General features: G+C 58.5%; 6 protein-coding genes across 6 annotated transcripts; all 6 read left to right on the top strand.

The window, feature by feature from the left end:
* SPRG_16191 (hypothetical protein) lies at positions 1-3108 on the top strand. Its single transcript, XM_012355455.1, has 4 exons — positions 1-663; positions 711-1598; positions 1640-2290; positions 2340-3108. The coding sequence occupies exons 1-4, from the start codon at positions 51-53 to the stop codon at positions 3011-3013; spliced, it is 2826 nt and encodes a 941-aa protein (XP_012210845.1). The 5' UTR covers positions 1-50; the 3' UTR covers positions 3014-3108.
* A 5756-nt stretch (positions 3109-8864) lies between these two features.
* Positions 8865-10210, top strand: SPRG_16190 (hypothetical protein; the record flags this gene model as incomplete). Its single annotated transcript, XM_012355454.1, has 2 exons — positions 8865-10144; positions 10177-10210. 2 exons carry the CDS (start codon positions 8865-8867, stop codon positions 10208-10210), a joined length of 1314 nt encoding a protein of 437 aa, XP_012210844.1.
* Positions 10211-10378: 168 nt separating this feature from the next.
* On the top strand, positions 10379-12348 carry SPRG_16189 (hypothetical protein; the record flags this gene model as incomplete). Its single annotated transcript, XM_012355453.1, has 2 exons — positions 10379-10824; positions 10863-12348. 2 exons carry the CDS (start codon positions 10379-10381, stop codon positions 12346-12348), a joined length of 1932 nt encoding a protein of 643 aa, XP_012210843.1.
* Positions 12349-12379: 31 nt separating this feature from the next.
* SPRG_16188 (hypothetical protein) lies at positions 12380-16344 on the top strand (the record flags this gene model as incomplete). The annotated part of the gene is made up of 9 exons (XM_012355452.1): positions 12380-13552; positions 13605-13953; positions 14002-14016; positions 14062-14128; positions 14186-14357; positions 14406-14588; positions 14669-14756; positions 14802-15479; positions 15614-16344. 9 exons carry the CDS (start codon positions 12380-12382, stop codon positions 16342-16344), a joined length of 3456 nt encoding a protein of 1151 aa, XP_012210842.1.
* An 85-nt stretch (positions 16345-16429) lies between these two features.
* On the top strand, positions 16430-17901 carry SPRG_16187 (hypothetical protein; the record flags this gene model as incomplete). The annotated part of the gene is made up of 3 exons (XM_012355451.1): positions 16430-16580; positions 16628-16779; positions 17608-17901. The coding sequence occupies 3 exons, from the start codon at positions 16430-16432 to the stop codon at positions 17782-17784; spliced, it is 480 nt and encodes a 159-aa protein (XP_012210841.1). The 3' UTR covers positions 17785-17901.
* An 844-nt stretch (positions 17902-18745) lies between these two features.
* Positions 18746-18913, top strand: SPRG_16186 (hypothetical protein; the record flags this gene model as incomplete). The annotated part of the gene is made up of 1 exon (XM_012355450.1): positions 18746-18913. A coding segment is annotated over one exon (168 nt), but the record flags the coding sequence as incomplete, so codon positions are not given.
* Positions 18914-18915: the final 2 nt, after the last annotated feature.

Raw genomic sequence — 18915 nt, 5'->3', positions numbered from 1 at the left:
GTGCGTTCTTGCACAAGTATTGCGGTCCAGATCCGAGCTGTCAACAGCTCATGGCCGACTTCCAGCGCAACATGAACCAAACGGTCCTCAACCTTATCAACGCCGGCAACGGTAGCTCTGTCGATGTCTCGGACATCATCGCGCGCAGCGTGCCGGCGGGAACACCGGCGCGCGTAGCGTCTGTCTTTGGGCTCTACCACTCGTGCCTTTCGCAGTATCGGTGTCCGCTGGTCAAGATGCCACCCGGTGCGTCCTTCGCGCCCGTTCTTGTCGCGAGCGAAGAAATGCACATGGTGATGATCTACAACACATCGGCCAACTTCAACCTCACGTTGACGTACCCGGCTCTCAACGTGACGGTTGACATCAACAGCGCCACTATGTCTTTCGACTTTGGCTTTATGTCATCGTATGACGCCACGTATGCGCTAGCGTCGCAGTGGAACGCATCGATGAAGCCGGCAGCGTATCTCGACTGTTCGAATACGGTGCCGTGCTACTTTGTCATGTACCTTCCGCACTCGATCCTGCCGCTGTCGCTACCAGACATCGCCTCAAACGGGACCTATTACTACACGTACAAGCAGACGGCGTACCAAGTACTCCAGCTCATTCCTGCCAATACCACGGTGCAGGACTCGAACGTTGAGATTGTCCAGAGCCGTACGTTGCTCCGACGATCGATGCCAGAGATCTCACCTTGTGTGTAGCGGCGTGCAACCGCTGCCAACAGCACATTGCGGCCTGCAACCTCAGCCCGTTCGGTTGCCACGCTGTGCAGTGGTGTGTCGAGAATGGCAAAGCGACGCAGCAAATGCAGAACGGACCCTTCTCCCCCACGACCGCCGGGCTCTACACTACGCAAAGTTTGGACGCCTCGTCATGTCTGACGAATGTGTCACTGGCGGCGGCGGCCCCATACCTTGCCGCGTCGAGCTGCTATGCGACCAACAAGTGTCCGGTGGGAGCGACGTTGAGTCAGATTTTGGCCGATCGGAGTCTCGTGACCGCAATGACGCCGGGTTTCCAGAAGATTCTCGTCTCGGGGTCCCTCACAGCCTACGTGAGCCTCGAGATCCGCCTCCTCGGCACCTTCCTTGGTTCTATCGACTACATTTCGCTCTACTCGTCGTCGTCCGTGCTCGCGGACCAGCTCCAAGCAATGTTCAAATCTTTTGGCACCGTCGACGTCTGGATCTCTCAAGAAACCAACACGATGTGGTACATCCTGCTATCGTACTACAACTACATCGGGCCACTGCCAACCGTCACGATTGTCACGTCGGCGTCCGTGTCAGCGTCTCTTGTCAATACACAGCACCCGTCGCCATACTACCAAGTCGTGCCGCTCAGTGGCGCCAAGTTCGGGTTCCCGTACCAAGCCAACGGAGTGGCGCCGACACCGGCCCCGATGACCACGTCGCCGACGCCGCTGCCCATGTACGGCTCGATCGTGTTTCCGTCGGGGGGCCAAACGACCAACACGTCAATGGTCAATGCGACGGTGGTCAATGCGAACCTGACAAGTGTCCCGGTGACATTTGCGCCCATGTCAATTTTGCCGATGACAAGTGCGCCGGCGACTGCCATGTCCACTGGTACGAGCCTCTGAATCGGATCCCGCTTAATGTTTTCCTAGTTTGCGACCAATGCCAAGCGTACTTGCAAGCCAATTGCCTCTCGGATGCCGCCTGCGTATCGCTGTTGACCAGCTACCGGGCGGCTATCAACGTCAACGTCTCGTCGCTTCTCTACAACGGCTCGACGTCGTCGTCGATGTCGATTTCGTCCGTGCTCTCGGGACCTCAAACGCCGTTTGCGACCACGACGTTCAAGTCGATGACGCCCTTTGCACTCTACTACTCGTGCATGAGCAACTACCAGTGCGCACTCAACACGACAATGGTCAACGGGTCGCAAAAGATCGTGGTCTTCTCGACGACACCCGAAGTCCACGTCATTTCCGTGCCCAACACAACTGCGAGCTTCGACGCGATCATCTCGTACCCGACGCTCAACGTCTCGCTGGTCGTGACGAGCAGCGCCCCCAATGGCCTCAACGCCTCGTTGCAGTCGGTCTGGGGCGTCTCGTTGGCGCCCACCGCGGCGCTTTCGTGCAGCGGCACGTGCACTGTCACGCTGACATTCCCCAACCTTGTGGTTCCGCTGCCGTTGCCGTTGGTCACGTCGTCGGTTGCGACAGCCACCGCAGCGCGCGCCGCACAAAGCAGCCAAACGTTGTCGTTGTTGCCGCCGACAACCGTCACCAACACGGCCCTCGTGCTCAGCGGTACGTGTTTCATCTCGGATGTGACCGAGCCTGACTGTATCATGTGTAGGGTCCTGCAATGCGTGCGTCTCGCAGTTTAGCGCGTGTGCTGCCAACGCCGCATGTGCCAACGTGCTGAGCTGCTGGCGCACGACCGCGGCGATGGCGTCGACTCTCAACGCCCTCCAAACGTTGCCGCTGTTTTCTTCGGTGAACGCGACGGCCAACACCACGACGTGCTTTGCCAACCAAGCCTTGGCGAGCGCGAGTCTCTTTGCCGCCGCGACGAGCTGCGTGCTGCAGAACGCGTGTCCCGTCGCCGCCGACGCGAGTCTCGCGACCAACATCACGTCCGTCTACGCCAACCGCATGGTCGTACCGACGGCGACGACTGCCGTTCAGACCATCTCGTTTGGCGCGACGAGCGTGGTGACTTTGCAGCTGAGTCTGTGGGGCTTCAGCGTCGGCAGCGTGCCCAATGTGGCATTGGCAACGCCAGTAGCGACGATCGCTGCGTCTGTGCAGGCGCTGCTCGGCGGTATGGGCCAGGTGACCGCTACGTCTGTCTCCACAGGCGTGACGTCCTGGAGCCTCACGCTGTCATATACCAACTACATTGCGCCGCTACCGACCATCACAGTCGTCGGCGCGACCGCAACTGTATCGTCTGCGCCCGCGAGCTGGCTGTACCGAGTCGTGCCGTTCAACGTCGCAGCGTTCGGCTTTCCGTACCGTACATCCTAGTGTGTGTAAATGGTGTCCATGTAATTGCATGGCCAATCTTTGTGAGAAGAAACACTGTAACGTACCCGCCGCGCCACAGGATAACAGCAGGACCAGCATCCTTCCGGAGGCTTGTCATAGTTTCCTACAGCGAGGTCTTGAGCCCTCGATAGAGAGACCTTATGGGCCGCCATTAGGCGCACTCTACCAGTCTAATCTCACCTCAGAATATACGCTCCAGTGCACAAGCATGGTAGTCTGTTAGGTTAGCAGCCGTACTTGCTCTATGGACAATGACACGGACTACCTTGCGACCGCTCAAGTGCCCGCTCAAATGCCCGATAGAGCTTCAGCTCCGGCGCTCAACGCGCTGTCCCACGCGCCTCCTTGTCCTCGCCCTCGCTGGCGCCGCCGCGCTCGCCGCGCCGTGGCGCTTCACGTCGACCGAGGCCTACTGCAGCTACCACTGCAGCCCGTAGACGCTGTCGCCAGCCACCGACTGCGCCACCCGCTGTAGTACGAGTCGACTTCTCAAAGAAGGCAGTGGAGGCTGGTGACCGGCAACTCGACCAAGCATCGATGAGCACGCTCGGCCGCCGGCGACTGGTCCCGGCCGTCGAAAACATAGCTCAGTCGTCACCAACCGCGCCAAATCGCAAACAACCGCTCTCGGCCGCCGCCGACCACGACTCTTGGATGCGTTGTCCGTCGATCAATGTATGTCGGGCGGACCTCTATGCGGCACCACGCGATCAGGTGACGACAGAGATGGCGACGAAGCCGCAACGTGTAACTGCGCCGCGCTTGCCTCGGTGGCGACCGCCGATTGCGGTTGGACATGCCGTCGGCGGGCGAACTCCGACAATTGCGGTCTCGTGTCGACAACCGCAGCGCGCCACCGTCCACCGCCTGCCTGACAGCGACAACATCGGCACGTCGGCAACTGCGCCGGACGTCAGTAACTGCGCCGAACGTCAGAAACTGCCGTCGTACGTCGCCAAGCGTGCAGCCACCTACCTCTTGATGACTGCAACTGCCGTCGGATGCATGCAACCGCAGCCGAACGTTGTCCACTTACTTTGTGGCGTCGGTAACTGCCGTCGGACGTCGCCAAGCGTGCAGCCAACTGCCTCTCGACGTATGCAACTGCAGTGGACCGTCGACAAACAGCAGTCAACTGCCCGTCAACGTCTGCAACCGTCGCCGGACGTTGGTCGCCGCCTATGTGCCAGCGACGACTGCCGTCGTACGTCGCCAAACGTGCCGCCAACGGCAGCTGGATGTCTGTAACTGCAGTTGACCGTCGACAACTGCACCTCGGCTACCGGCAACTGCCTCTCGCACGTCGACAACTGCCTCTCGGTCGTCGGCGACTGTCTCTTTACCGTCGCCAACTGCCTCTCGGTCGTCGGCAACTGAGCCCTGCCGTCGGCAGCTGAGCTTGACGTCGATGATTGCGTCCCTTCCACCATGTACACCCCGATGGACCCGTTCCCACGATGGCTTTGCAGAGCCAGGGGACGACACGGAACTGCTCCACATCGGTGGGTCACGGATGCTCTGCCCAAGCGCATGCCGCACAAGACGCTATAGTTCCTCCGCAACCAGTACTGCGACGACACGCAATGACTGCGGCTTGCGATCGCACCGGTGCCAGGGGAAGAGCGACAACGTGACGCACGACCAGCACGCGATGACACCGACGCGATACACTGCAGCACAACTCGGTGCCAGTCGTCGCCATGTCAAGATATGTTGAGGCGCCTTTTGAAGTCAACGTGTCGATGCTGCGACGGCGCTGAAGCCGACGACGGCCACCGACAGCGGCAAATCCAAGGTCACTACGTCGGTGCACCAGCTGCACATGGTCTCATCGACAACCGACTGCGACGCGACCTGACGGTGGCATGCCAGTTGTCGGTTGCGCCGCCGTTGGTGCCACGGCCAACAACGACGGTGCAACAGTCCCCGTGGACGACGGTCTCTATTGAGATAGCAAACGTCAGCAACGACGATGATCGACGTCGACAGATCGATGCCACGGTCACCAACGGCACCGCTCATTGTCAAGATGTTCGCTGGCAAATGCCAACGATACGATGGCGATCACGGTCGAGATTGCCACCGGTCGACGCCGACAGGCGGTGCAGCCACCGCCGAGAACGGCGCTCTCCGTCGGTACGATTGCCGCTCGCGATGACGCTCGCCATTGACGCGTCTGGGCATTGGTTGATCACGACTGCTCCCGCCGTTGACATGTCGGTGCAGCGGTTGGTTACGACGCTGTCAACTGCCACGACGAGCACTGCTCGCTACGTCGTCGCGCGTCACCATGCCAGCGCAACGACGGGCCAAATGGACTTTGCCTCCGGCGTACCAACGTCCGGCACCGATTACCAAGGCGAGCATTGGCGGCTGCACATCCTCGGCGACCGCTTGCCGGAGCCAGGGGAAGAGCGACGGCAGCAATCATGCAAGGACCGTCGATTGATGACTCCGGCAACCTTGACGACGACAATGCTCGACCGTTGACCGCCAAGAGACGCTGCCTAGTGTGACCAAGGTCGTTCCCGAACAAGACACAACGACTGTGCTCGACAAGGACAAGGTAGTCGACGTCGCCCAGAGTTTCCACACGGCGCGACCACCGTCGACGACGCAGGCACCACGGAGCCCGACGACGCAGACGCCACGGAGCCTCGATGTGGACGTAACGCCGGTGCTCGACAAGGTCGTGCCAGTCGACGACACAGCAGTAGTGTCCAGCATGACCAACAGAGTCGAAGCCGCCTACGCACCTTGACGGTGGGCTGAACGTCGTTGCTCAAGTGACACTTGACGGCGCTGCAACGGCAGTGTGCTGCAATTGCTCGACTGTCAAGATTGATGCTCTCGGTGGCGAAGACACCTGCCGACGTTATGACGTCACGGTGCCTACTAGGCCGACACAACGGTGTCCATGACGGACGCGACGGCCGACAATGTGTCGCGCCTCAACGATGCCCGGCGAAGGACGCCCGGTTGTGAGACGTACGTGAAGTCGACACCGACGCCGATGTCGCGACGACGCCGTGAAGCTCAAAATCATCGATTACGGCGACGCCAGACGTCGACACCAAAGTGTCCAGTATTACAACGACGGACGACGGCTGTCGCCGTCGATGCCTGAAGATGGTCGTGTCCAACGTCGACGCGCCTGCCTGCCGCACTCGCAACGACTACAGACCACGACTGCTCGTTGCCCGTGACGTCGACGCTCCTGCCCAGTCGCCGCGTTGTCGAAGTCGATGGTCGATGATGGTCGTGTCCTACGTGGACGCGACGACGCAAACGCTCCCATGCCGGTCGACGACGTGCTTGCACACGCTTACAACAACACCGCTCGCGACAGCTCTTTTGAAGTCGACGCGCCCGCGCAACCCACGGGTGCAGCCAGCACCGGATACCCAGACGACGCCACACACGATGCTTGTGCTTCTACCACTAATCTTCAAGCGACTGCTGCAGCCCGTGTCGCACTCCCACGACGGTGATACCGGCCTCGACTGCGTCCACGACGGTGACACCGGTCTCGACTGCTTCCACGACGGTGACACCTGTCTCGACTGCTTTCACGACGGTGACACCGGTCCCGACTGCTCCCACGATGGTGACTGCTTGGCAAGCTACGACGTCGTTTCCAACGAGCGACAACATGCCGACGATGTCTCTACGCGACGGCATACAAGAGGTCGAAGCCGGCTGCTACGACATCGATGCGACGCCGTTACGACGCCGATGTGACGCCAACTGCCGCGACAACGATGCGACGCCGTTGCGACGCCGACTGCCGCGACACCGATGCGACGCCGTTACGACGCCATTGCGACGTCAACTGCCGCGATGCCGATGCGACGTCGGCAGTCACGGCTCGGGCACCGCGGTCACGAGTCGATACCGACAGTCATGACACCGTCACTCACGACGCACATCACAACGTCACCAAGGACGGCAAACTTTACAATGGAGTCGTCGATGTCGCCACCCTGCGAACGACCGTGACGGTCGATGTCACGAAGGCTATCAACGACACGCCGTGGTGGTACCGTGACGCGTGTCGTGAGAACGACGTCACCCGCAAGGACCCGTCGAGCCGACAATGACGAGACAACCAAGTCCTTACGGAACGGTTGCGTCTGATACTCAGCACCTCGGCCAACGCCAATGTCTACGGAACGATGACTATGAGGTAGCGCAATGCGCCTCCGTGCATCTACGAAGCTTCCAACTCCCATCGGGATTGGTCGCTATCGATTACACATCTACAGATTCACTCGATGCCTCTGGGCTTGCGCCTATGCAACTCTACTTTCATTGACGAAGCCTCCAAACCCATTTGGGACGGTCGCTATCACTTCCTTGACTGTATATCTACTTGACGCCTCTGGGATTGGACCCATGTGCTCTATGAACTCAACACATTACAGAGTAACAGCAGGACAAGCATCCTTCCGGAGGCTTGTCATAGGTTCCTACAGCGAGGTCTTGAACCCTCGATAGAGAGACCTTATGGGCCGCCATTAGGCGCACTCTACCAGTCTAATCTCACCTCAGAATATACGCCCCAGTGCACGAGCATGGTAGTCTGTTACAGGAAAGCTTCGTACTCTGCCAAGCAACCACGCACGCGAATATCATACCTACAGTGAACTAGGCAGGCAGGGGGGATGAACTGGTTAACATCCACACGGAGCAGAGGCAGCACGCATACTGATGGCGCTTGGAGCGAAGCGGGGCCATGTGGTCCTAAAGCGGCCACTTGTCGCTAATTTTATTAGCCACACCCAACCCTACGGGACAGCCCCGCGCGTCAGAAACACCTCTCGAGCTCTGTCTCGAGCTAAGGCAACGTAAGCGTGCTGCCTCCAGTCATTCGGATAGCGACCACTTGGCGTACTGTATGTGTGAGTTGTGTGCGAAGCTGAATGCCTGTGAGTCAATAATATGCTCGGACACCGCTAGGAGGCCGCCACGTCATGGACGAGATGTAGTCGATGAGATACCAAAAATTGCGCTCATGAGCGCGGACGTGGAACGTGGAGCTCAATCGGTCACTCTGTTTGAGCTCAGTCATGGCGCTCAGTCGCGGCGATGACATCTGTTGGCCAATTCAAGTGCCTACCTACTGCCTTCTGAACAAAGGACATTGGAATCCACAGTTTTTATCGAATGCTTCGACTGGGGGTGTTTCGCGCCTGCAAAAAGTCGAAACGGACTTGTCAAGGGAAGACGATTTGGCAGAACCAACGACTTTTCGGACAACCTTATCAAACAAGTTTCGATCTCCGCTAAGCCACCCGCCACGCCTCGCCCGAGGTGCAGCAGTAATGCAGCCCTTTTCCCCCTGAGCGAACAAGCCATTAGAGAGTTCACTCGAATGCTACGCGCCACGTGTGCATGGTCGACTGGGTTTGATGACCGGGTCAAAATTGCATATTTTGGTGCGTTCCGGTTATATTGAAGCATGCACTCTGACATGACTGCACGACGAGTTCGGTTCTATGACTCCTCCCGGTACGTACCCCAAGCGTTCTCTTGTTCGAGATATATCTTTAGTCTTCTTCCATGCGATCCTCCATGGTACAGGTTCTACCACCCAAGCGATAGCTGGAGTGGATGCTGGTGTACTATTCAGGGTATAAATGTATGAGTCGATACGACGCTATGACCATGAGTCGAGAGGTTGATAAGCGCGATCGATGCAGCTAGCAGCTCGTACGACCTTTGGTTGAGAGGTCCTTGAAGCGAGCTGGTGACCCTTCACAAGAGACACATTTTCGAAGGTTTTCCCACGTGTTCGACGCGTCGTCGTAGTAGACAACTCGACCCGAGGATGGCACTGCGACTCTGGGGCCTCGTGCTCCTCGGACACCTCTCATGGCTCGTGCTCGGCCAAAGCTACGACTACGTTGTGCCCTCCGTGCCGAACCCAGCTCACGTCAGCTACGTGCGTTTGGACCTGCGTCTTCCGTACGCCACGTCATTGCAAGCGCTCAAGATGAACCAACATACGATGGAGAGCATGCTTACAAGCTACCTCAACAACAACGACAACGACACGGCGCTCGTGACGCACGTCGACACGGCGGGATTTGAAGTCGCGACCAACCTCGCGGCGACCAACCTCCAGCCGTCGCTCTACTCGATGCTCGACTACGTCGTCTCGATCAACCTCTTTCTCGCCAACGCGACCAACGAAAGCAGCGGCGCCATTATCGCACCGACTGCGACGCTTGTGACGGCCATCAACTACACCAGCGTCGGCCTCGTCGTCGGGCAGTTGCTGCCGGCGATGCTGGCGCAGGCCATGTTTGGTGCGCTCTCGCCGTCCATGTCGGCCAACAACGTGCTCGTCAAGGGTCTCGGCCCGATTGCGCCGTTCCAGCCCAGTGCTCCGTACATTGGCATGGACCTCTTGCTGCCGGCGCCGGCCGAGGGACCCATGGCTCTCGACGCGTTCTTCTTCCAATCGGTCGAATTCGCCGCCGCCGCCGCGCTGCAAGGGTACCATGCGACGTGGGTGCACGTGACGCAAGCGGCCAAGGCGTCGGGGCAGCCGCTGCTCGATGTGTCGCTCGTCATCGGCCTCGACAACGGCCTCCTCTCGCGCGACAGCTTGCACGCGGCATTTGACAGCACGCTCGTCTGTGCGCCGATCTTTCAAGCCAACAACTTGACGTTCCTCGGGCCTGGCATGTACACGATGAACCTCACGGCCGATGGCGCGGCCACGTCATGGTACAGCTCACAGTACAACTTGCCAGCGCCGTCCAACACAAGCGTCGAGGTGACGCTGTCGTTTGGTATTGCGTTCAGCCTTCGCCAAGTCGAGGGGTATACGCCTGCGATTCTCCAGAGTCTCGAGGCCGACCTCGCGGCACAAGTGAGCGTTGTCAGCATCAAGTGCGACGCCAGTGACATTGACACGCCCACGTACATTGCGCTGACGCTCAGCGCAGAGCCGACGCCGCTCAGCAGTGAGAATTCGATTGCCTCGATGGTCGCGACCAATAGCAGCGAGCTTGTGCAGGACATTCTGACCGCGCTCCAGCTGCCCACGGGCATGCTCGCGCTCTACTTGACGCCAACGCTACCAAGCGTCACGACGACTGCGTTCTTTGATTTTACGATGACGTTTGTCCAAGTCGCGCCAACGACGCAAGCGAACCCCGTGTTTGACCTCCAGCGCGGCCTCTGCGCGCTGGCCGGCGCTTCGAACCTCGCCATTCTGCCGTCGCAGATGGTGGTGCTCGGCGTGACCAAGCCCATGATTCGTACACGGTCAAGTGGACTGTCCGGGCCTACTTGACGGCAGGCGCGCCGGCACGCGAGACGATCTCGCAGCTGATGTCGCTCAACGCGCCGTCGCGCTTCCTCTTCAACAACCGGCAAGACATGAGTCTCCTCACGGGGTATCAAGATATCAAGTTCAACTTGGGCGCGGACGGGTACGTCTCGTGGTTCAACTCGGTCGTGTACATTCCGCCGGTGCCGCTCACACTGTCGTTTGCGCGCGTCTGGTTTACCTTTGACGGCAACTTGAGCCTCCACGACTTGGAGATCCGAAAGACAGTGCTTCTCACGCTGCTCCAAGCGGCTGCTGGTGCATTCAGCTATACCTCGGACGTGGCCAGCGTGCACTCGTCGCTTCGCGATGCGAATGCGTACGGGAGCTTCAACGTCTCGTTCCGTCTCTACGCACTCTCCGACTCGATGCCGGCGCCCGCGACGACGTTATACAATGCGACGTTGCTCGCCCAGCTCGGCGCGGTCTTTGCCCCAACCCGGTCGTCGTGAGTGCTTACAACTACAGCACGAGCACAACCAACAGCTCCGAGCCGACAGTCACGCTCACGTCGCCCTTCTTTGACGTCAACGTGCAGTATTATGACGCGAACCCTGTCCCGCTCAACACGTACGACGCGTTCTTCTTTCAGCGCATCAAGCTCGCGATCGCATCGAATCTCGGGTGGAACTCGACCAGTCGCATCATCACGGGACCCGTCACCAAGGCCAGTGGCAGCTACTTGGTGATTGTCACGATGCATCTCCAGCTCAACGCGACCATGGACCGCATGGTGCTCTCAGGGCCGCTGCAGACGACGCTCGTGAATCATCTCAAGCGCAACGGGGTCGGCGACGAGTTTGATTCGGTCGTGCTCAACCTCGGCGCGGACGGCTTTGTGGTGCCGCTGAGCTTTTACCAAGCGAGCGTGGTCGAGACACCGCCCGATGCGATCTCACCGAACGAGTATCTGCGCGTGACGGTCTCGTTTGCGAATGTAACGCTCGCAACGCTCACGCAGTGGCTGCCGACGTTGACGACAGTGCTGGGCTACCACGTCGGCGCGAACGCGACGCAGATCTATGACATTCACACCACCGCGCCGTCGGCCGCGCAGGCCGCGTACTACGAGGCGCGTCTGTTGTTGTTTGCGGGCGAAAACGACACGCAGCAGACGACGGACATGACGTCGGCGCTGGTCAACCCGACGGTCATCACCGCCGTCGTAGCGGCATCGCCGGGCTTGCCGCCGTTTGGACTCGTCGGCGTCGAGCGCTCGACCGCGCTGGCACCGGTGGCCGCGCCCATTGGCCCGTACGTCTTCTTGTACTTGACCTTGTACCAAGAGTCGTCCATTGCGTACTCGGCGCTCGACTATGCGCGCATCAAGCTCGCCGTGGCTGCTGCGTCTGGCATTCCGTCGAACGCGATCTCGCTGCTCAAGCTCTACAAGCCGTTCAACTCGAACGCGATGCAGTGGACCTTCCAGCTGCCACTGACCGACGGCTCCAACGTGGGACGTAATGCGGTCCAGACGCAAGTCCAGCTCGGTCTTCCGCAGTCGCTCGCAGCCGTTCAGTGGCCGACGAACCAGACGATCTTGGGCATCCAGCTCAACTTGTATGCGGACGGCTACACCACGTACGAAGTGACGTCGTCGGGCGACCTCTTCATTCCGCGCCAGTCGTACCCGTTGCTCAACGGCAGCTTTGTGCACGTGACGCAGCCGTCGCCGCCGTGCAATGCGCTCTTCTGTCTCCGGCTCGCGTTCACATCGGCGTTTGTTGAGATGCCGTTCGTTCTCCGGTCGTACGAGACGAAGCGTCCGCTCTTCTCCAATGCGTTTGCGCCAGGGGCCGTCGCGCCTATCATCGATGCGGGCAATGCGACCGTGTGGCAGATTTGGCCGTCGGCCGACTCGAACCCGTCGCGGATCGATGTCGTTCTGCACTTGACGCCGCCGACGTCCTTCCAGAATGCCTCTGACGACCTCGTTGTGCGCGTCATTGCCCAGTACGAACGGATCTCCTGATGTATCCGTGTCTAACATGGTATGTAGTATGATGAGCCCGACGACAGCCGCGTCGTCTGTGACGGTCGTGAGCCACTCAGGCGAAGAGAGTGTCAACTACTACAGCGCGATCACGGCCAACAACGTGCTGAGCCTCAACCTCAACTTGCTTCCGGCGATGCCACTGACGAATGGCGGCAACCAGACCATGAACCAGTTCACGCTGCCGTCGCCAACCTGTGCTCTGTGCCAGAACTTACTCGCACAGGCCAACGACGTTTACTGCATCCAGAACCAGATTCTGACTCCGTCGTTCCTCTCGCAGACGGTTCGAAACTACCTGCCGGGCTTCACGCGCGACATTACACAAGCGCTGTTGCAGTGCCAGAACACGACATCGGCGAATTCGTGGGCGGACTTTCAGATCGCAGCGTCGTGCTTTCTCAACTCGGGGTGCCCGCTTGCACCGTTCTTGCCGAATACGACCAACATGGCCGTGCTCTACACCAACGACCCGGGCCACACGATCCTCGTCGCGGCGTCCACGTACGAGCTCCAGCTCCAGATCGAGTTCAACGGCATGGCCATCACACCTCTCTTTACGGAGACGAGTGACGTGGCTGCAATCAGCAACACGCTCTCGCAGCAGTTTGCCGCGACGGGTGTCGTCCCGATCGTGTCCAAGAGCTGGAACCCGTCCCAGAACGCATGGACGATCCAGATCGCGTACCAGAATCTGATGAGCGCGCTCCCGATTCTGAGCGTGTACAACCCGAACGCGCATCCGCAGCCACCGGTCTCGATATCGACCAACGTCGCGCCGTACTACGCGGTCGAGGTCCTCCCGTACAACACGTCGTACTTTTCATCGATCGCGACGGGCCAAAGCGCAGAGTGCGCCAAGGCTAACGCGCAGCTCTCGGCGCTGAGCATGACCCACCCCATGGCTTACGACTGCTTCAATTTGCCGTCGCTCGCGAATCAAATGGCGCAGAATGCAACGCTGTGGTACAACAATTCGCAATGGGACGTCTCGGACGTGGTGGGCAGCTGCCTCACGAGTCTGCCGCCGGCCAGCGCTACGCCGCTCGTCGACGTGCTCCAGAGCTTTATGGACTCGGGGTGCCCGGTCGCCCAAGTTCGCTCGGGCAACATTACGCTGTCGCAGCCGTTCTCGTCGCGCCAGCTCATTCGCGCGCCCCAAGGCTCGTATGTGAGCATGTTGGTACGCAGATCTTGTGCATTGAGATGCAGGACCTGACGACCTTGCGTCGTAGGTGTACGTGGGTAACCAGTCGATCGACCTGGGAAATGTGGTCGCGTCGACGGATCCGATGACCTTGTCCAAGCCGCTGACGACACTGCTTTCGTCGGTCACCGACGGTGTCCGTGTCCAGATCTACTCGACGCCCGAGTTTGACCCGATCTCGCAAGAGATGAGTGTCTACTGGTACATTCTTCTGCAGTACAAGGACCTTATTGGGCCATTGCCGCACCTCGTGCTCTACTCGAACGCGCCGGTCTCGTCGACGAACGTGCCGGCGCCGCTGAATCTGCAGCTGACGTTTGGTTCTGGGGCGCCACCGCCAGGCCCGACCGCGTCTGGGATGGGTCTGATCCCGATTCGTACGCGCATTGATCGTTCCTCTCCGACACTCACACATTTGGTTGTAGCGGCGTGCCAAGCGTGTTCGGACAAGATAGAGGCCTGTAGACACAGCTCTGATTGCTCAGGGGCGTTTACGTGCATGGCCAACTCGTCGGCGATCTTCGACAACCCGTCCATTTTGCTCAGTGCCTCGTACCCCATGGGCTACACTGCAAACCTCACATCCACGTTTTCGTCGTGCCATGACAGGCTCGGCGTCTCGTACGTGGGCTGGCAGCAGTTCACGTCGGCGCTGCGCTGCTACATGAACACGTCGTGCCCGATCACAGAGGACGTGAGCTCGACCCGCATGGTCTCGCTGCAGTCCAACTACGCGACGCAGATGATCCAGATGCAGCGAAACGAGAGCGTGACGCTCTGGGTACGTGGTCTCTCCATTCAGCGATGATGGCTAATCCATCCGATATAGTTTTCCGTCAAGGGCATGACGGTGGGTGCTCTCTACAACGTCGGTGCCTATGGCTATGGCTACACGTCGCTCGAGTCGCAGCTTGGGTTTCTGAGCAACTTTACCTCGTCCATCTCGGCGTACTCGTACACGTCGTCCATGTCAAACCTCTGGACGCTCGAGCTCACGTCGAAAACTTTGTGGGTCCACTGCCGACGATCCAAGTCTACCACAACTACGACTACGTCCGCGTCTCTTCGCCGAACGCGTCGGTCGCGATGGAGGTTGTACCGTACGACCTCAAGTTCTTCCAAGCGTCAGCAATCAGGCCACCGTCCATGGACATCTTCATGCCCAACAACATGTCAACGAGTACGTTTTCAAGTGTCTCAACCATCGGACTCATGATGTGTGTAGTGTGCGACCAGTGCCGTGCGTTCTTGCAGACGTACTGCGGTCCGGATCCGATCTGTCTTCAGCTCATGACCAACTTCCAGCGCAACATGAACCAAACGGTCCTCAACCTTATCAACGCCAACAACGGTAGCTCTGTCGATGTCTCGGACATCATCGCGCGCAGCGTGCCGATGGGGACACCGGCGCGTGCAGTGTCCGTCTTTGGGCTCTACCACTCGTGCCTCTCGTTGTATCGGTGCCCGCTGGTCAAGATGCCACCCGGCGCGTCCTTCGCGCCCGTTCTTGTCGCGACCGAAGAAATGCACATGGTGATGATCTACAACACATCGGCCAACTTCAACCTCACGTTGACGTACCCGGCTCTCAACGTGACCGTTGACATCAACAGCGCCACCATGTCATTCGATTTTGGCTTCATGTCGTCGTTTGACGCCACGTATGCGCTGGCGTCGCAGTGGAACGCATCGATGAACCCGACAGCGTATCTCGACTGTTCAAATACGGTGCCGTGCTACTTGGTCATGTACTTTCCGAACTCGATTCTGCCGCTGTCGCTACCAAACATCGCCTCAAACGGGTCCCATTACTACACGTACAAGCAGACGGCATCTCAAGTACTCCAGCTCATTCCTGCCAATACCACGGTGCAGGACTCGAACGTTGAGATTGTCCAGAGCCGTACGTTGATCTGACGATTGATGCCAGAGGTCTCACCGTGTGTCTAGCGGCGTGCAACCGCTGCCAACAGCACATTGCGGCCTGCAACAGCAGCCCGTTTGGTTGCCATGCAGTGCAATTGTGTGCGGAAACAGAAAAAGCGACGCAGCGAAATCTTAACGGGCTCGTCTTCACCACATCCGCGGGGATCCTCGCTACGCGGAGCTTCAACGTCTCGTCGTGCTTTACAAATGTGCCGCTGGCGACGGCGGCCCCGTACCTTGCTGCGTCGAGCTGTCATGTGTATTACTCATGTCCGGTGGAAGCAACGTTGAGCCAGATTTTGACCGAACGGAGTCTTGTGACCTCGGTGACGGGTGGTTTCCAGAAGATTCTCGTCTCCGGTGCCCCCACGGCCTACGTGAGCCTTGAGTTCCGCCTCCTTGGTTCCTACCTTGGTCGTATTGAGAACATATCGCTCTACTCGTCGTCGTCCGTGCTCACAGGCCAGCTCCAAGCAATGCTCAAATCGTTGAGCATCGTCGAGGTCTCGACCTCTCAAGAATCTAGCACGATGTGGGGCATCCAGCTACGATACTACTTGTACCCCGGACCACTGCCGACGATCACGATTGTCACGTCAGCGTCAGCGTCAGCGTCTCTTGTCAATACGCAGGACCCGTCGCTATACTACGAGGTCGTGCGGCTCAATGGTGCCCATTTTGGGTTCCCGTATCAAGCCTACGGTGCGGGGCCGACACCGGCCCCGATGTACTACATGGCGCCGACACCGGCCCCGACAACCATGCCACCGACACTGGCCCCGACAACCACGTCGCCGACGCCGCTGCCCATGTACGGCTCCATCGTGTTTCCGTCGGGGTAAATATCACAAGTACATGTACCTCTGTGTCAAGAAAATTGTTGTGTATTTCGTTGTTTTCGACGATTGAACGCTCACTGTCTCACGGATGAGCTTCCAGGCGGCCATCAACGCCAACGTCTCTTCGCTGCTCTACGATGTCTCGCCCTCGTTGTCGATGTCGATTTCGTCCGTGCTCTTGGAACCTCAAACGGCGTTTGCGACCACATCGCTTAATTCGATGACGCCCTTTGCATCACGTCCGTCTACGCCAACCGCATGATTGTGCCAACGGCCACGACCGCAGTCCCGACCATCTCGTTTGGCGCGACCAGCGTGGTGACTTTGCAGCTGAGTCTGTGGGGCTTCAGCGTCGGCAGCGTGCCCAATGTGGCCTTGGCAACGCCAGTGGCGACGATCGCGGCGTCTGTGCAGGCGCTGCTCGGCGGTATGGGCCAGGTGACCGCTACGTCTGTCTCCACAGGCGTGACGTCCTGGAGCCTCACGCTGTCATATACCAACCACATGGTCTCCATGCCCGCGAGCTGTCTCTAAAATGATGTCCTGCTTTAACTGTTTTTATGCCCTTTTTAAGTATTCTTCAGCAACCAAGCAAGCGAATCCGATATTGGACCCGGACCTGAATTACCGGTATCTACAGTGATCTACTACAAAGTTGAAGCCCACTGGTTGACATGCCAACAAAGGCAAAACTTCTGTTCGCCCCGACGTTTCTGTCGCAATCTGCTCGACCACAACCACACGGTGCTCAAGTTGCTATCGGTTCGTTTTCTGGTTTCTTTGTCACAAGTCCCGAGTGCCTCGGGCATGACGCACCCGCTTTCCATCAAATGAGCTATAGAACATGACGTCCCATCTTGCTTGGCACAGCACCAAGGACGGTCCAAGAATTATCAATCTGTCCCAGGACCAAATCATGATCAAACGGCTGTCTTCAACAAGTCTTCAACATTGTCTTGCAAGTCTCCAAAAGCAAACGACTCGAGAGGGTCGAAAGGAAATACCGCGCCTGCGTTGCAACGAGAAAAGATCCTCGACGGAGTCAAGAGTCATGGGTGCGTACGTTGAAGCATCAACCAACCAATGCATTCATGAGGGCGGCGGTTGAGCGCTACAAATAGCGTGGGTTTCTAAACGTGGTGTTTTTAGCCGTTGCCGAACGTTTACGCGAGTAGCCAATCACAGTGCAGCGGCTCCCTACGTGGCCAATCGGCGCCGCGTGAAAGATCGGGCGGTTTCGTCCCCCAAGTTGCACTTGTCCAAAAGCTCATTCTCACATTTGCGTCGTCGCATTCCGAAGCCAACAAGATCATGCCGCAACCGCAGAAGGGCGCTGGATCCAACAAGAACGTCGCCAAGGGCAAGGGCAAGGACACCGACTCGGGCAAGGGCGGCAACCACACGGGCTCGTCCGGCGGCAAGGGCGCCCAGGGCGGCCGCTAAAGCCCCTTGGACACGTCAAGACGCCACTGCCATACCACGACCAAAATGCGCGTGTACACACTAGCAATCGTCGTACAATCAAAAATAAAATAAAATAAATCTCCTCAACGAAAGAAGTTTTCTTAGAAAATCAGTTCTAGCCCATGCACGTCAACACTGCTGCCAGTACTAACAAGTTTCTGACTGTCCGGAAAGGCCAGCAATTTGCATGGCTGTCATGTGGTGTATATCGTCGAGTCGGCACCTGGCACGGCGGGATGGGACTGCAACCGGCTGCTGTCCTTGAAGCGCGGGAAATTTGAATTTTTACAGTGCGCGCTCCAAGCCGTTACGCGTGTCTAATGCATCGTTGCGGTCCCCATCCCACGCTCTTGTCGCAAGTTATCGCCGATCCCGCTTCTGCGCAAAGCAGCACGAAGCTCCATTGGTTCTACGGTAGCACCCTGTAGATGGCTCGGCAATGCTCGCTTCCCAGACAGACCTCCTTCTTCCAGATCATTCTTTTGACCTTTTTCCATAAACAAAGAAACAAGAAGGCGGCGAGTAGCTGGGATGGCTTCTACAACGTGGCTGCTTGGGCGTCGTGAGGGAATCCGAGCGCGAGGTTGATTGCACTTGTGTTTTGTATGGGCATAGAATCCACGAGATGCCTCCGATTCTATTTTATTTTGGGACTGTCCCGTTGGCAACCCCATTGAATATTATTTTAATGGGTCCTCGTGCATTCACTCTATGTATGCAATGGCGTGGCCGCCACGCCATCGAAATAAAATATGTGGCATGGGAGGAATATTAATATACCCATCGCGTCGAGAATTCCGACGACGGAAAATAATTACGGTCGCATCTTCGCAGAGAACACGGCAGTAGAAGAAGTTCCACGCGCTCCTCCTCCATCCACGTAGGCGACGGACCGAGGAACATGGCGTCTCATGCTCTCTACCTCGTCCCTAGAGCAAGCATGGAGCGCCCCGCCAAGGTCGTGACCATGGGCGAGTACGTCGTCGAGAAGAAGATCGGCAAGGGCTCCTACGCGCAGGTCTACCGGGGCTACCACCAGGTCACGCACGTGCCGGTCGCGGTCAAGGTCATTGACGGCTCCAAGCTCAACCCAAAGCTCCTCGACAACCT

Source organism: Saprolegnia parasitica, assembly GCF_000151545.1.
Source record: "Saprolegnia parasitica CBS 223.65 unplaced genomic scaffold supercont2.246, whole genome shotgun sequence".
Taxonomy (NCBI): Eukaryota; Oomycota; class Saprolegniomycetes; order Saprolegniales; family Saprolegniaceae; genus Saprolegnia; species Saprolegnia parasitica.
This window is presented reverse-complemented; position numbering and strand designations above follow the sequence as displayed.

Excerpts from the sequence above, each read along its gene's own strand:
- SPRG_16191 (XM_012355455.1), top strand. The coding sequence starts at position 51 with ATGGCCGACTTCCAGCGCAACATGAACCAAACGGTCCTCAACCTTATC. Across the intron at positions 664-710 it reads CGTTGAGATTGTCCAGAGCC|CGGCGTGCAACCGCTGCCAA; the intron begins GTACGTTGCTCC and ends CCTTGTGTGTAG. Across the intron at positions 1,599-1,639 it reads GGCGACTGCCATGTCCACTG|TTTGCGACCAATGCCAAGCG; the intron begins GTACGAGCCTCT and ends ATGTTTTCCTAG.